Below are 17460 nucleotides of genomic sequence, written 5' to 3' on the forward strand. Positions count from 1 at the left end.
TGACATTAGCAAGTCCTTCTAGGGTAGCCCAGAGCGATAGATATAACATCCTACACAGAACGTCTCTGCTGTTAGTCTATCTTGCACAATATAAAGAGAGAGAGAGAAACAGAGAATACAAAAAGAAAAACAAAAAAACCCCGAGAAGCTGAGACTACTGATGAACAATAACAATAAAGGACTTAAAGCGGATCCATCTAGCAAAAAAAAGAAAGTCGGAGGCGTCTTTAGTAGAACTTCACTTTACGAGTAACATTGAATGCACCACGCAACCAGTCAGAGAAGCAGGAAATCAAGCGTCGATTACGGCCAGCGGACACGCAGTAAAACTCCCTGACATGGGTTCGGGTAAAACGAGTTTTAGAAGGAGTAAAGAAACGCTGTTATGATATCACAATGTTTTTCATCGCGATCTTTGTCATTTTCGGGACAGGGCTGATGGTTAACACTGGTAAGTGAATTGTTTTGGTAAGAAAGGTTAAAAGTGAAAGTAAGTTATGAGTTTGCCGTCGAGGTGTTGTCTTGCTGCTGCGTTCACTGTCTAAAAGCGGACCCCTGATGTCAAGCCTAACCCATAGATATATCTAAATACGGTAATATATCCCTGTAGTGCCTTTAGAGGCTAAAGTTAACCTAGTTAGCGCTAGCCACCGTTAGCCTAACTAATAACAACGCTAAAAACCATAGACATATGAAGAGTAGACGCCGCAGGGCTCTATGCACAGCTCCACCACTTCCTGGATTTAAGGCAGGTCCTTCATTTCCTGTCTTACATTATTGAACAAACTGATTAATCCAGGTGTGTCTGCCCATTGTGACTACTCAGACACACCTGGATTAATCAGTGTGTCGTGGTTTGCTCAGCCAAGTCAAAGTTGTTAAAAAAAAGTGTGTGTGTGTGTGTGTGTGTTTGTGTCGGGAGACGGGGTGTACGTCAAAGCTGCTTTGAACTTGCCAAGGAATGCATCCTTCGCTGTTTAGGACAGATACACTGCTACATGTATAATGTCCATGTTGAAAACACTCTTAAAGCAGAAGTAAGCGACCCGGTCATTTTCGCTAATGCTGCGTTCCAGGCAGGCTTTTGAAATCGTAAATTACGGCCACTCGTAACTTCCGACCCGTGAACTCGTACCAGATCAAACTGATACAACTTCACAGGTCGGAGTTACGAGTTTCCTTGAACGCACCATAACAATCCTCGTCCCTACGTCGCCACATTCACGGCGTCCCTTGGCTGCACACACAGCCCTGCATGCCGTTCTCTCTCCTCATTGGATAAAAACTGTAGGATACGATAAATGTTTTCTCTTCGGCTCAGAGCAGAGCAGAGCAGAGTGACTGACAGACCCGTGTTTCGGTTCAAACACTCTATGTAAGTGATTGCTGTCGGAAGATATAACTATTTAAGACTTATATTAACACAAATATATCACTTACTTCTGCTTTAAATAATGTTGAGGGTCCAATGTAACCCATTTTTACATTTAGGAACAGTAAAAACACCCCAAACATTTTTCCTCTGACTTGACCAAAACAATAGATTTGATACATGAAATGGTCTTTCCTGCCCCTACACTATGATGATTACTGTATATACATAAATCACAGTAGCATAAACTGATTGGTTGAACGCAGCCTGATGTAAACATTAATAAACTCAGTAACCAATCACACAGCAGCTCCATGTTGTCCCTGTGTGATGTTCAGGGACAGGTCAGGACAGTCTGAAGACAGAGCTCTGAGGTTGAAGTCCTATCATAATGAGATGAGATGAGAGACACCTGTGACAGTGACAGGTCTACTCTGTAGCTTCGTCTTGACCACATGTCAGCTGATCAGCTGCAGCAGAGGAAACTCCGCTGCTCTCAGCTGCACCGCAACGAGCGCTTTTTTTTTTTTTTAAATTAAGCTCCGGTAGCGACCGCGCCGACATAACGTAGCGGTATCTCTATTTAAATGTGTGCGCACCGCACTGAGCAGCGCACTGAGCACAGTGCACTGGGAGAGAGGAGGTGAAAAGAGAGAACACTGTTACTTGCAGACTGTATACTGGCCTCAGCCTGTACCATCGCTAAAACACAGACCAGTGTGTAACGAGTCAAAAAGCCGCGGACACTGATCACTGCCTGAGGAGTTGTAATGCAGCCTGAATGCAGCTCAAATCGACCCTCAGCACAGCCACCAAGCTTTGATAAACACACCGGACCCGCGTCGGGTTGGCAGCTCAGTGACGGCGGCTTTTTGACTCGTTACACACTGGTCTCTGTGTGTTAGCGATGGTACAGGCTGAGGCCAGTATACAGCAGGTAACAGTGTTGTTGTCTCTTCTCACCTCCTCTCTTCCCCTTGTGTGCTCAGTGCGCTGCGCACACATTTAAATAGAGATCCCGCTACTTTATGTCGCTTTGCTTGTTTACATTTCACAAAAAACTCCTTGAAAAGGATTAACTGCAATTAATTTAATTGTTTACATCCTTACTTGGCTTGGCATGCACTGAACACGTGTGATCACACAGCAGTGAGTGTCGGGCGAGAGAAGACACAAGGCGCAGCATTCATATCAGTAAATGGCATCGGTGCGTCATTTGTTTGTACTCGTCGATACCGATGCCAGCATTTTAGTGCGGTATCGGGCCCCCTACCGATACTAGTATCGGTATCGGTGCAACACTAATAACACCGTCTTTCCAGTTCACTACAACGGCATAACAACATAACACTGGAAGCTCCCGGTGTTGTTGATGGTCAGGTTTCGGCCCACAGCTCCAGCACTTTAATCAGACTGTATTTCCTTTCCTTTGCAGTCCTGACAACCGCTGCTGTCAGGAGCAGGAGGTTACACAGCTTAGCCCGAGAGGAGGGGCCAAGTTTCAATGTTTTGTTTACAAACTGCAATGAACAAATATACGGACTCTACCTTTAAAGGGATATTGCCTATACTAGAGCATACATATTTGGATGTACTTTCAAAGGTGGTAGCAAAGTAAATGCAAAAACATGTTCATCGAAAACTTGTGAATCAAATCTATTAGCCCTGATAGACTTGTCTGTTCTTTCTGTGTGATTTCCAGAGAAACATTCCCTCACCTACATCTACACGGCCCTCTCCAAACCAGTCAGTTCCCCTGGTATCCATGAGTTCACAGCCATGGGTCTGTTGGATGACAGGTTGATCGACTACTTTGACAGTGAACACCAGAGGAAAGTTCCCAAGCAGCCATGGATGAAGAAGCTTGAGGCTGATTACTGGGAGAAAGGCACACAGTCCCGCCAGAGCAAGCAGCAGTGGTTCAAAGTCAACATTAAAATCCTGATGGATCGAATGAGACAGAATGAAACTGGTAAGATGTGGGGATTTGAGGGGTTAGTTTCAGCAGTGGTTTCCAACTTTTTTTGGCTCGTGACCCCATTTTGACATCACAAATTTCTGGTGACCCCGCGATCATGTGACTGCAGCCATCAATCAAGATGAAAAGATTGAACTCAATTTATATTTGAGAAAGTGAAAGTATAGAATACAGTTGTTTAAGATTGTGTGTGGTGTTTTAATCATAACAATAATTAGTTTTAAAAAATTTTATCAGTAATTTTTTTAATCAATTACTAGACATTTCAGGCGACCCCATTTGAATTCCAGGCGACCGCACATGGGGTCCCGACCCCAAGGTTGAAAAATCCTGTGTTAATGTTTCAATGTTTCAATTTCAAAACCAATATCATTTTCACCATATTTTGTAATGTGTCCTTTGGGTGACTTCGCCTCAGTGTTTAACCAGCAAACCTTTGTGTCATCTTGTTTTGTGAGTAGGTTATGTCAGGCATGTCCAAACCATTCCACAAGTTGCCGTGTGGCTGCAGGTATTTGTCCAACCAAACAAGAGCACACAGTTTGACCAATCAACTGTCTGAAGACTGAGATCAGTTGATTAAACGAATCAAGTCTGGTGTGCTGCTGCTTTGTTGGAACAAAGCCTATGCTCTAATAGCCACTGGGGTCCGACCTCATTCAGCATATTAAACGCCCATTCAATTAAACGCCCGAGCACACACACACACGAACATGCCAGGTCACGCTGGACTGCTAATACACAAAGACAAAAAAATAAATGCTAATTCTACAGTTTTGAAATTTCCGCGATCAACCCCCCCCGCCGTTATCGTTCATAACACTGATCTGATTGGCTGCTCTGATCAGCTCCCTGTGTGCGGTAACACAGACGAACTGTCTTTGTATTTATTGTCTAATGTCAATAAAGATGTGTTGGGGAAAAAAGTAGTTTTGTTCCAGTGGTCCTATGGTGACCTCCTTGTTCTTTGCATAATCTGGTGCATAGTCTAGTGCTGCTCATTGCAAAAATAAATTGTAGCCTGTTGCAAATACGCGCCTGGTTCTTATAAATGCCTGGGCTCCAAGTCGATTTAGCGTATTAAACTCCTGGGCTACTAAACGGTTATATACGGTTTGCAGTGAAACAGCTTTAACATTCACATTTATGACATTTACAAACAGGACAGGACATGTAACTGGACATACATATAAAGTGACAATGCTCAAGACAACAAATTGAAAATGAAACAAATAAAACCAAATAAAATTATACAGGGTTTCCCCCAGAAAACTGGTTAAGCTCGGTGGTAGGGTGGCATCGGTGGCCCATCGGCGGGCCACCGGTGCCCAAGTTTTTGTGACAGGGGCCTGATCTTGACCATTGACCGATGGCAGGGCCCTGTAGGTAACAGATTAATTAATGGAGCAGTAGCATTTAGAAGGCGTGATTCCATAAGGCCTTAAGATCAATGTTAAAAGTTGACTGGAAATTTGAAAATATTATCATAAACATCTGTTATTATAAGACATTTATGTAACATATTTAAACACCAGCTTACAGCAGTCTTACAGAAAGGCACTTTTGAAATGCTGTTCAATAACAACCCAAAAAAAAAATTATAATTATAAAAAAAATATTTAAATAAATAACATCAACTGTTAGCATTAAAAACTAAAAAAACAACTGCCTGGTGTCTCCATTGTTAAAGTCTAGCCTTATTTCCATGGATGTAATATAGATCCATCATCCATGTTTTGTTTTGTTTTGTTTTATTTTATTTATTTTATTCATTTTACATCTGGAGTCACGTGCACATGACGTACCACGCTCTTTTTCCGGTCAGTCGTCATGGAATCGTGACACTCACGGATTTACAGTTTGGACCAGAGAAAACAAACGGGTGTGATTGCGAACTTTACGAGCTGAAAAATGAAACAATGGATCATTTTCATATCTGGTCGAAGCCCCGCGGCTCACAGGAGGCTCTGACGCTGCAGGGGACGACGTGCTTAGCTACCAGCTAACAGCCGCTACAGCAGCCGACTGAGCCTCTGGAGCCGCAGCTCGGCTCACGTTAACGTGGACTCGGTGCGTTTAAAAATAAAATAAGCGATGCTTATCCTGCCAGTTGACCTTGTAATGTTCACTTTGCACCAGTTGAGGATTGAACCCCCAACCTCTGGAAAGGTTACACCCCGCCTTTCCGAAGCCCCGCCTTTCCGACAATAGACTTCCATTCATCGTAATAGCGGGGTTTTCTATTTTTTCTAAAGACCCCGCTATTCCGAAAAGGCTATTGGGGGAAACCCCCAGTGCGCAGTGCGCATTGATCCTTTTTTCCTTTTTGGGGTCGAAATGGATCATGTGCATAATTAACTGCAAAACAAGCAAATAGCCTACTTCATATGACATATAATGTTCATTATGCTTCTAGCCTGTCAAGCCTCTACCTGGTGTTTTTACTAAACTTAACCAACTCCTTTCTTCATTGCCTAAATCCAACCAAAGCATCTCCCTCAGTCAGCTGTCAGCACGAGCGGCGGCTGCAGCAGCCTCGCGCCCCTGTGAGCTCAAGCCGGGTTCAGCCGCGCTCGAGCGGAGCAGGGGGGGAGAAAAAAGTGTATTTCTATTACTGTGTGGGAGATCTCCAACAACGGAGTCGGGGAGAAAGCAAGTGGGACAGATCTGCCCAGTCCCTGAGCAGCGCACGTTTCACAGACAAGCCACAAAGCAGAATGTAAACAACGTCACGCGGTTCAGCACCTTGGACAGCTGCGGGGGGGAGGAGGGGGTGTCGGAGTAGCGGTGTTTCGAAGTGGGGGTATTTCGGAACAGCGGGGTGTCGAAGTGGAGGTGTGTCGGAATGGAGAGCTGTCCCCCTCTGGAAACTAAGGGCGTATTCACACCAGGAAAGTCCGAGAGTTCACTTGCTTTGGTGCGGACTAAATTTTTTTTCACTTGGTGCGGTTTGTATTCACATTGCATTTTTTCACAAGCGGATCAACTTTGTAAACAAAAGCACGTGTGTCCCACAGTCGCTCAGTCATTGGATAAAAATTATCAGCGTACTCAGACCAGGGTTTTTTCTGCATTATAAATTTTGAGGCGGCCGCCTGTCTGCGCTTGTACGGAGAGATCAGCTGATCCGCTGCTGTTTACTTTCTCTCCAAGCGTCTCCGCCTGCAGATGTTCAGATGAGGGAATACCTACGCTCCTCGCGTCAGGAGCAAGTTGATAACCAGCTTCGTAACCTACCGTGTTAACTCGGGCCGGGGCTTGAGGTTTTGTTAAGCTGGAACAGGAACACAAAGCCTGGCGATGTTGAGCCTCCTTCGCAGTACAGGCTGGAGGAGTCGGTGTTTTGTTTTTTTCCCCCGGCCTTTATTTTGAAAGGACAGCTGGAGAGAGACGGGTAGGCTACGTGGAGATAAAGTGAGGGGGGACTGACACGCAGTCCATTATTATCTGAAGCTTTCAGGCAACATTATCACCCCTAAAAATACTATAGCCTATATATTGGTGAGAAATGAACGAGGAGGAGGGGGGAAAAAGACGTGTAAACGGCTTATGATTTGTACCCGTTTACATGTGTAGATGTTGACACCTAGTCTGGTGCACTAAAAAAAAAAAGAAAAAAAGGACGGCACAGCAAAAAACAAACAAAAAAACATAATCATTCTCTCAGGATGAAGAAGTTAAAAAAATAAAATAAAAGATCCTTAAAGGGATAGTTCACCCTATAATGATATTTCGCTCATTATCTACTCACCCTCATGTTGACTAAGGGCTGGAAGAAGTTTCAGAGTCCTCCGTGGCTTCTCTGAGTTACAGGGGGTCTCGGCATAGCAGTGCATGTCCATATAACGGTTGCAAAGGGACACCGGAGCTCTTCGTAAAAAAACACACACAAAAAAACATCCAAATACCTCCATGATGCTCGTATGTAATGTCCGTCTTGTGCTGAAGCCCCAAATTGCGTAATTGTCCCGAAAAAAATTAAATAAGTCTATATTTTAAGCTTGTTTGTAGCGGAAGCTTCTCGAAGCTCCTCTTCCTGGTCCGTCCAAATCTCGCGTGATTCGCAGTAACCGCACTGACGCCGGCGCAAATCACACGAGATTTGGACGGACCAGGAAGAGGAGCTTTGAGAAGCTTCCGCTACAAACAAGCTTAAAATATAGACTTATTTAATTTTTTTCGGGACAATTACGCAATTTGGGGCTTCAGCACAAGACGGACATTACATACGAGCATCATGGAGGTATTTGGATGTTTTTTTGTGTGTGTTTTTTTACGAAGAGCTCCGGTGTCCCTTTGCAACCGTTATATGGACATGCACTGCTATGCCGAGACCCCCTGTAACTCAGAGAAGCCACGGAGGAATCTGAAACTTCTTCCAGCCCTTAGTCAACATGAGGGTGAGTAGATAATGAGCGAAATATCATTCTAGGGTGAACTATCCCTTTAACGGCGACGGGTGCGTCCTCTCCAGCATCTGATAAATGTTTTCCACTGACCAGATATCAAGGAGGCAGCGTGTCTATCTGTGCTCCATGTTGACCCACGGCTCATTGTTGATAATTTCCACATTTTCTGACAACAACGGAAGCCTGTTGAATCCAAAAGGGCGCTTGGATTTTGCATTTGGTTCGGGAAAGGTTCGGTTTGCATTCACACTGTACGCGAACCGCACCAGGGTTCGTTTGGGACTCTGGTGCGGATCAAACAAGTGGACCGAGTCCCAGCTGCAGAGGTGGTCTCGGTCCACTTGTTTGATCCGCACCAGAGTCCGCTGGTTTGTATTCACACCTCCCTAAAAAGTCCGCACCAGAGGAAAAGTCCGTTTTAAGCGGACCAAACGGGCCTGGTGTGAATACGCCCTAAGACCATTGTCTATTGCACTGAGCTAATTGGCACAGTGCAAGCGGCTTCACAAATTGAGTAAGCCATTCACTGTTGTGCAGGCAGATTTGAAACCACTGTAAAAAGAGGTAAAATTCTGGTATGTATTTGTCAAACATCTACTGTGACTCTACGATTTTGTACATTTGTTTCACAAAGACCATCTGGTGTTTTGATGTGTTAGCATCAACTCCCTGGTTGGGTCTTGAACCCACATCCTCCAACACCAAGAACCAGCTCCTAACTCACTGAGCTAATTAGCTGTTAGTGAGACCTGCTGTGTGTCTTCTCAAATAGACTCAGGGAGTCAAAGCCAGGCAGCAGTTGTCAAGGCAGATTTAAAAAATGGTCAAAATGTCACAAATTCTAATATCTAAACAAAAATCTGATAATACATAAATTGCATCTTGACAGCATGGAAATGTTGGTGGTTTGTTTTTAGCGATAAGTGTTTTGCTTCTCAAGAGAAAATACCACTCTTACATTAACTGCAGTTGTTCCCATGAGAGCATCAAAATGTTCTAGAAAATTCAGTTTTTGAGATAAAATTCTGATATTTGCCAAACTTCATCAACGATGACTCCAAATTATTGTCAATTTTTTTCATGAAGATTGAAAATGTATTTAGCAGGAATTGGGTGACATATGTTTACAGTGAAACATTTTCATGCACTGTAGGATTAATCAAAAGTCGATTGATTAATCAAAAATCTGAGAAACAAGTTTTGTGGAGGACGGTCTGGAGATGCTCTGTAGCAAGTTTGGTGACAATTGAGCAAAAATTGTGGGAGGAGATACATTTTAAAAGTTTTACAGTTATTGAAAAAAACAGAGTGATGGATGGACTTCATAATTTGTATTGAGTCTAAATGAAGCAGTTTTGAGGCTACATTGTGGTGAAGTTTCAAAACTGTAGCATCTACTGTTGGTTTGGTAGGAATTTTTGAAGTTTTTAAATTTAAACGCTTATTGTGCCCCCCCTAGGAGGGGGGGGCACATGTCCTTGGAGTTGAGTGAATCTGGCATGGGTTTGGATGTTTCTGTAAAGTTTGGTGAGTTTTCGCCCATGGGAAGTATGACTTCCTTGGAAGAAGAAAGAAAGAAGAAGAATTCCTCGAAATACAATAGTGTCCTGGTAGCTTAGCCCGGACCCTAAATAGCTCTCAAAGTTTCTTCCCCATGTTAATTTAGTTGCTTAGTTTGTTGGTTTCGACATGCCTGATTTATGTATATGTTTGTGTTTCTTTGTTGTTAACAATTTGTTTTGTCTTACTGTTCTGTCCCATAGACCTCCATGTCCTTCAGTGGTTGGTCGGCTGTGAGGGCGACGTTCAGCCCGACGGCAAGTTAAAGTTTGTTCGTGGCATGTTCATGTACAGCTATGATGGAGACAACTTCCTGTCCTTCGATGACGCCAACTCTGTCTGGGTGGCTCCAAGTATGGCAGCTCTGCAGACCAAGAGAAAGTGGGATCATGTCCAGATCCTGAAAGAATACACCAAAGGCTACCTGGAGAATGAGTGCATGGATTGGTTGACCACATTCATGAATTATGGAGTGGAACAACTGAAGAAGGCCGGTAAGAAAGATGTGGCAACATTTTCCATCAACACTATACTTAATACTAAGTAATATTTTATCTAATCCACATCTTTTTGAAACATAGAATACATTTAGGAACCAAAATGATGTCATGATTAAACTTGAAGGAACACCATATTCAGATAACGTGATCTTGAAAATTGTTTTGGAAAAGATAAGTCAAGTCAAGTCACAGTTTATTTATAAAGCACATTTAAAACAACCTCAGTCAACCGTACATACTAATCATAGACGCTATAATAAATAAAAACAATACAAGGAATAATAAGAACTCAATTTAAAACAAATTTTAAATTAAAGAGAAAGTTAAAAGAGAGAGAGAGAGAAAGATTGAGAAAGACAAGATTACTCGCTTAGTTGGGAGTGAGGCAGTGTAATGTTAAATAAAACAGCAAAGTAGTTAGAAATGTGTGTGTGTCAACAATCTCAGTGATATTTAATTCTAGGCCAGATGCCAATATAAGGACCAGTGTGTTGGGTCCGATACAGACTGAGTAATATTACAAGAGTCAATGAGATTCAGAAAGTTGTGTACTCAGGGACGCAATTTGCAGCAGAATAGAATAGAATAGAATATACCTTGCGGGAAATTATTTCGTCACAGCACTCCAGTGTACAAACGTAAAGAATATTATAGCAGAATAATACAACACGGTAGGACTGGCGGACCGCCAGACCGCCATTATCCACCATTAAACCCACACAGCCATAGGTGTTGATATTGACCCGACCATGGAGCAGTAACTAGACGTAGCGGCGGTTATTTTTTTTTTTTCTTTTTTGCCGCGGTAGTGTTTATTGGAATGGCGTGGTGCTGCACGTGACGCGCTGACGTTAGTGTGTTTACATTTACGACGAGCATTAATTCCCTGGCCCAACCCAACCAAAAAAAAAGAAAAAAAGCCCGGCCTCACCGAGTCATATTCTCGGCACGAACCTGGCTCGAACCAGCACGTCCAGACGGGTTGGGCCGTCCATGCTACTTATTAAAAGACCAGTCCAGAGAGCCGAGGAACAGAGAGAGACAGCACAGCAACAGGTGTGTGTGTGTGCTGTATAGGCTTGGGCGGTATCCAAATTTTTATACCGTCAAACTTCCTCCACATTTTACCACGGTATACGGTATTACCGTGACTAATTAAAAATGATGACGTAAGTGGCATTACCAAACATTGGCTTGTGTCTTCACCATTCAGAAACTGAATAGGCTACTAGGGCTAAACATTAGCAGACCAAAATCTCATTGGTCGATTGGTCGCAGGAAAAAAACAAAAACATTTGGAGCCCTGTCTTGTCAAAATTAAGTCAAAATCAATATGACCCAACTGTATGAAAGGCTATAGGGCTTTTATTTTGAAGGGCCAGATACAGGAAGTCATGACACGCGCTCGCTGTCAGTTTTTTTTTTTTTTTTTTTTCTTGTCAAGAGCGACTTTTTCCGATGTTGTATCACTGGTGTTTTCAACGATTAGCGGACCCGTCCCACAGGCTCACCGGCGGTCTGTCTCAGGGCGTATTCACACCAGGCCCGTTTGGTCCGCTTAAAACGGACTTTTCCTCTGGTGCGGACTTTTTGGGGAGGTGTGAATACAAACCAGCGGACTCTGGTGCGGATCAAACAAGTGGACCGAGACCACCTCTGCAGCTGGGACTCGGTCCACTTGTTTGATCCGCACCAGAGTCCCAAACGAACCCTGGTGCGGTTCGCGTACAGTGTGAATGCAAACCGAACCTTTCCCGAACCAAATGCAAAATCCAAGCGCCTTTTTGGATTCAACAGGCTTCCGTTGTTGGCAGAAAATGTGGAAATTATCAACAATGAGCCGTGGGTCAACATGGAGCACAGATAGACACGCTGCCTCCTTGATATCTGGTCAGAGGAAAACATTTATCAGATGCTGGAGAGGACGCACCCGTCGCCGTTAAGGATCTTTTTTTTTTTTTTTTTTTTTAACTGATAGCCTAACAGAAAGTCGTTATCCGATTAATAACCGTTAATAGAAATAAATGTGACTACAGTGTTTCCCCCAGAAAATTTGTTAGTTAAGGTGGTGTCTGACCTGTCGACGGGGGGGGGGGGGGAGCGTATCGATCGTCGGGGGTGGGGGGGTCGGGGACGCGCCGTGCTGCGCCGTATTAAGTTTCGCTATCAACACGCGCTGCTGTTATGCATGCGCGCTTCTCTGTGGTGTGTATGTGTGTGAGACAGTGTTGGGCAAGCTACTTGGAAAATGTAGTGAGCTAAGCTACAAGTTACTCTACATGAAATGAAGCTTCACTACACTGAAGCTACCCACCAGAGAAATGTAGCAAGCTACGCTACAATAAAATGACAAAAGTAGCTTAGCTACATCAAAGCTATTTTTTTTAGAAGTTAAATAAAGTTTTTCATTGATATCGGCCCATTGTGAGTGCTGAAAGATCTATGCAAGTACATTCCAAAAAAACCCAAGTGTCTTTTCAAACAGTGGTTCCTAACCTTTCTTGGTCAGATTTTTTTTAAATTCATCAATTAGGCTACTAGACATTTCAGGCGACCTCATTTGAATCTCAGGCGACCCCACGTGGGGTCCCGACCCCAAGGTTGGGAAACACTGTTTTAAAAGACGTCGGCCACGGACGGAGTGGGCGACATGCTGGGACGAGGAGCTTTCGTTTTAACTGCTGCAGCCGTCTCTCCCTCTCGTACTCAGCATGCTGTGCAGGGTGTTTGGTTTGATTCATTAAAAGGCGCGTTCCTACAGGAACGGTCCCGTCACTCAGCCTCTCAGTGGCCGTGTCTCCGCTGCAGACAGGACGCACCGGGCTCTTGGAGCGACGTGCAACGGTGCGCGCGGTCGCTGTGCAGCGATAAAGTTGTCCAGCTACGGCTCTGATTCACGAACTTAACTATCCCTCCTCCTCTGTCACCTGCTGCGTGCTGCGCTCCGCGCTCCGCTATGACCACGCTACTGAGAAATGTAGTTAAGTTACTAACGCCGCTACTTGTAGTAACGTCGCTACTGCCCAACACTGGTGTGAGAGGATGCGGCCATCGTCCGACGGGGGGGGCGGCGGCGGCGAATATCGCTACATTTTTTTTTTTTTTAAGACATTAGTTTAGGCGGCAGCTCTTTCCTGTTAAGGCGGCCGCCTTAACAGGAAAGCGCTGCGGGAAACCCTGGACTATGCTTAAGTGACGATCGGCACGCGGCATCCTGAGAGAATGATTATGTTTTTTTGTTTGTTTTTTGCTGTGCCGTCCTTTTTTTCTTTTTTTTTTTTAGCGCACCAGACTAGGTGTCAACATCTACACATGTAAACGGGTACAAATCATAAGCCGTTTACACGTCTTTTTCCCCCCTCCTCCTCGTTCATTTCTCACCAATATATAGGCTATAGTATTTTTAGGGGTGATAATGTTGCCTGAAAGCTTCAGATAATAATGGACTGCGTGTCAGTCCCCCCTCACTTTATCTCCACGTAGCCTACCCGTCTCTCTCCAGCTGTCCTTTCAAAATAAAGGCCGGGGGAAAAAAACAAAACACCGACTCCTCCAGCCTGTACTGCGAAGGAGGCTCAACATCGCCAGGCTTTGTGTTCCTGTTCCAGCTTAACAAAACCTCAAGCCCCGGCCCGAGTTAACACGGTAGGTTAGAAGCTGGTTATCAACTTGCTCCTGACGCGAGGAGCGTAGGTATTCCCTCATCTGAACATCTGCAGGCGGAGACGCTTGGAGAGAAAGTAAACAGCAGCGGATCAGCTGATCTCTCCGTACAAGCGCAGACAGGCGGCCGCCTCAAAATTTATAATGCAGAAAAAACCCTGGTCTGAGTACGCTGATAATTTTTATCCAATGACTGAGCGACTGTGGGACACACGTGCTTTTGTTTACAAAGTTGATCCGCTTGTGAAAAAATGCAATGTGAATACAAACCGCACCAAGTAAAAAAAAATTTAGTCCGCACCAAAGCAAGTGAACTATCGGACTTTCCTGGTGTGAATACGCCCTCAGTGTCACGGAGCAGAGACATGATAGTCCCCGCTGCAGTCAGAGTCCCGCACCGCTCCACGCCGCGGACCCCCCACCCCACCCGCCGCAGCTCAGTCACTCACCCTCATCTACTGTGTTTATTGGTGAAATAACAGGCATAACAGTAAAACCCGACCAACTTTTTGAAACTAATCAAGTTAATAAACTGTGTGCAGAGCGATCTGGCTGTGTGATGTGTGTGAGAGTGACTATGAGGAACGTGTTCGATGGGGGAGCGGACAGTGGAGGGGGGGGGGGGGGGGGTGTTTAAAAGTAGGCTAAAACATATTAAACTAACTTATAATTCAACCACACATAAGTGCTACTGGACATATAATTAATTTTAGACATTAAATTACTTTTATTTAATATTTAATCCTTATCTCCTGTATAAGTGCATCGCATTTTTTCATGACGGTATTGAAACTGATACCGTTGCTATTTTTAGGGCGTATTCACACCAGGCCCGTTTGGTCCGCTTAAAACGGACTTTTCCTCTGGTGCGGACTTTTTAGGGAGGTGTGAATACAAACCAGCGGACTCTGGTGCGGATCAAACAAGTGGACCGAGACCACCTCTGCAGCTGGGACTCGGTCCACTTGTTTGATCCGCACCAGAGTCCCAAACGAACCCTGGTGCGGTTCGCGTACAGTGTGAATGCAAACCGAACCTTCCCCGCACCAAATGCAAAATCCAAGCGCCCTTTTGGATTCAACAGGCTTCCGTTGTTGTCAGAAAATGTGGAAATTATCAACAATGAGCCGTGGGTCAACATGGAGCACAGACAGACACGCTGCCTCCTTGATATTTGGTCAGTGGAAAACATCAGATGCTGGAGAGGACGCACCCGTCGCCGTTAAGGATGCGCATTCTTAATATATATTTTTTTAACTGATAGCCTAACAGAAAGTCGTTATCCGATTAATAACCGTTAATAGAAATAAATGTGACTAGGCTTAAATGACGATCGGCACGCGGCATTCTGAGAGAATGATTATGTTGTTTTGTTTGTTTGTTTTTTGCTGTGCCGTCCTTTTTTTCTTTTTTTAGCGCACCATCCTTCAGACTAGGGGTCAACATCTACACGTGTAAACGGGTACAAATCATAACCGTTTAGAAAAATCAATAGCACGTCTTTTTCCCCCCTCCTCCTCGTTCATTTCTCACCAATATATAGCTAGGCTATAGTATTTTTAGGGGTGATAATGTTGCCTGAAAGCTTCAGATAATAATGGACTGCGTGTCAACCCCCCCTCACTTTATCTCCACGTAGCCTGCCCGTCTCTCTCCAGCTGTCCCTTCAGAATAAAGGCCGAGGGAAAAAAAAACACCGACTCCTCCGGCCTGTAGTAGTACTGCGAAGGAGGCTCAACATCGCCAGGCTTTGTGCTCATGTTCCAGCTTAACAAAACCTCAAGCCCCGGCCCGAGTTAACACGGTACGAAGCTGGTTATCAATTTGCACCTGACGCTCGGCTCAACAGCTGAGCAGCGTATTCCCTCAGCTGAACAGGCGGAGACGCTCGGAGAGAAAGTAAACAGCAGCGGATCAGCGCGATCTCTCCGTACAAGCGCAGACAGGCGGCCTCCTCAAAATTTATAATGCAGAAAAAACCCTGGTCTGAGTACGCTGATAATTTTTATCCAATGACTGAGCGACTGTGGGACACGTGCTTTTGTTTACAAAGTTGATCCGCTTGTGAAAAAATGCAATGTGAATACAAACCGCACCAAGTAAAAAAAAATTTAGTCCGCACCAAAGCAAGTGAACTATCGGACTTTCCTGGTGTGAATATGCCCTTAAATACCTGCAGTATACGGTATTACCGTAATACCGCCCAAGCCTAGTGCTGTACCTGCTGTAAAGGGGGCTCTCCAGCCACAGCTCCCCACCAGACGAGTTCTGAGTTCAGTTTAGGGCGTATTCACACCAGGCTTGTTTGGTCCGCTGGAAACAGACTTTTCCTCTGGTGCGGACCTTTTGGGGAGGTGTGAATACAAACCAGCCGACTCTGGTGCGGATCAAACAAGTGGACCGAGACCACCTCTGCAGGTGGGAGGTTCACTTATTTGATCCGCACCATTAGTCCGAAAAGAACCCTGGTGTGATTTGTGTACAGTGTGAATGCAAACCGAACCTTTCCCGAACCAAATGCAAAATCCAAGCGCCTTTTTGGATTCATCAGGCTTCCGTTTTTGTCAGAAAATGTGGAAATTATTAACAATGAGCCGTGGGTCAACATGGAGCACAGATAGACACGCTGCCTCCTTGATATTTGGTCAGTGGAAAACATTTATCAGATGCTGGAGAGGACGCACCCGTCGCCGTTAAGGATGCACATTCTTCATATTTTTTTTAACTGATAACAGAGAGTTGTTATCTGATTAATAACCGTTATAGAAATACTGTAAATGTGACTAGGCTTATGCAACGGCAACGCAGCATCCTGAGAGAATGATTATGTTTTTTGTTTTGTTTTTTGCTGTGCCGTCCTTTTTTTCTTTTTTTTTTTAGCGCACCATCCTTCAGACGCACATGCAGACGTCTGTGTGCTTGTTGTCTGACCATCCTTCACAGGGACTGCTGCATAACGGCCACATAGCCTCATCCAAGTGATGAATAAGCACAGGACAGGTGCAACTGGAAAAGCAAGAAACGCATTCATGACCTTCATTGTGTACTTTTCGTGGAAGATCCCGCTGATAATTTTTATCCAACGATTGAGCGACTGTGGGACACACGTGCTTTTGTTTACAAAGTTGATCCGCCCTAAGTTTCATACACTCCAGCCATTCTTGCCATTACAATGATAGGAACCTCAGTCAGTAGTAAATCTGCTTTTTTTTTTTTTTTTTTTTTTACTTAAAAGCAGAAGTAAGTGGAATATTTGTGTTAATATAAGTCTTAAATAGTTATATCTTCCGACAGCAATCACTTACATAGATTGTTTGGACTGAAACACGGGTCTGTCAGTCACTCTGCACTGCTGTAAGCCGAGGAGAAAACTGCTTGTATACTTCCTTGTAGGGCTGGGACGATATGCTTTTCTCCCGATTCCATTCTTCCACGATTTTTTGAATGCCGATTCGATTTAAATTGCGATTCTACGATATTGCCTATTTTCCCGATTTGTAACATCAGTGAAACAGTTGAATGATTATGATTGTCTTCAGACTATTCCAAGAACCATATTTCCCAAAAAAAATACACATCAGATGTAAGTCCGTTTTTAAGATTTATTCAGCAGCAATATGTTAACTCTCTTTTCAAAAGCATGGACTGCCTGGACTCTCTGTATTTAAAAAGGCAAACAAATGCACATTGCACAATATAAAAAATAAATAAAATATTTTTCTCCAGTTGCTTATTTAGCTGTTTCAGTCCTTTTAAAGCAGATATCAGTGGAATGTTTTTGTTAATATAAGTCCTAAATAGTCCTATTTTCCGTCAGCAATCACTTACATGAAGTATTTCAGCCTAAACACGAGTCTCTCCGTCACTCTGCTCTGCTGTAACCCGAGGAGAAAATTTTCCTTGTGGGATACAAGTGTTATCCAATGAGGGGAGAGAACGGCATGAAGGGCTGTGTGTGCAGCCAAGGGATGCGCGTGA

The 17460-nt window shown here is 44.2% G+C and overlaps 3 protein-coding genes and 1 long non-coding RNA gene across 4 annotated transcripts in view; 2 read left to right on the forward strand and 2 right to left on the reverse strand.

The window, feature by feature from the left end:
- LOC146978227 (major histocompatibility complex class I-related protein 1-like) overlaps positions 1–17460 on the reverse strand; it is a 246574-nt gene that overhangs the window by 42951 nt on the left and 186163 nt on the right. The window lies entirely within an intron of this gene.
- LOC146978228 (major histocompatibility complex class I-related protein 1-like) overlaps positions 1–17460 on the reverse strand; it is a 121199-nt gene that overhangs the window by 12476 nt on the left and 91263 nt on the right. The gene's annotated exons all lie outside the window — the stretch shown is intronic.
- Positions 1–17460, forward strand: part of LOC146978230 (uncharacterized) — an 80602-nt gene that overhangs the window by 3215 nt on the left and 59927 nt on the right. The gene's annotated exons all lie outside the window — the stretch shown is intronic.
- LOC146978231 (H-2 class I histocompatibility antigen, Q10 alpha chain-like) overlaps positions 3118–17460 on the forward strand; it is a 53042-nt gene continuing 38699 nt past the window's right edge. The window contains exons 1-2 of the mRNA XM_085790487.1: positions 3118–3344; positions 9523–9813. Coding sequence (XP_085646613.1) covers positions 3152–3344; positions 9523–9813 — 484 coding nt within the window. The 5' untranslated portion in view covers positions 3118–3151. The remainder of the gene's footprint in view (positions 3345–9522; positions 9814–17460) is intronic.

Source organism: Trachurus japonicus, chromosome 11 (genome assembly GCF_045865225.1).
Source record: "Trachurus japonicus isolate A0001 chromosome 11, Traja_1.0".
Classification (NCBI taxonomy): Eukaryota; Metazoa; Chordata; class Actinopteri; order Carangiformes; family Carangidae; genus Trachurus; species Trachurus japonicus.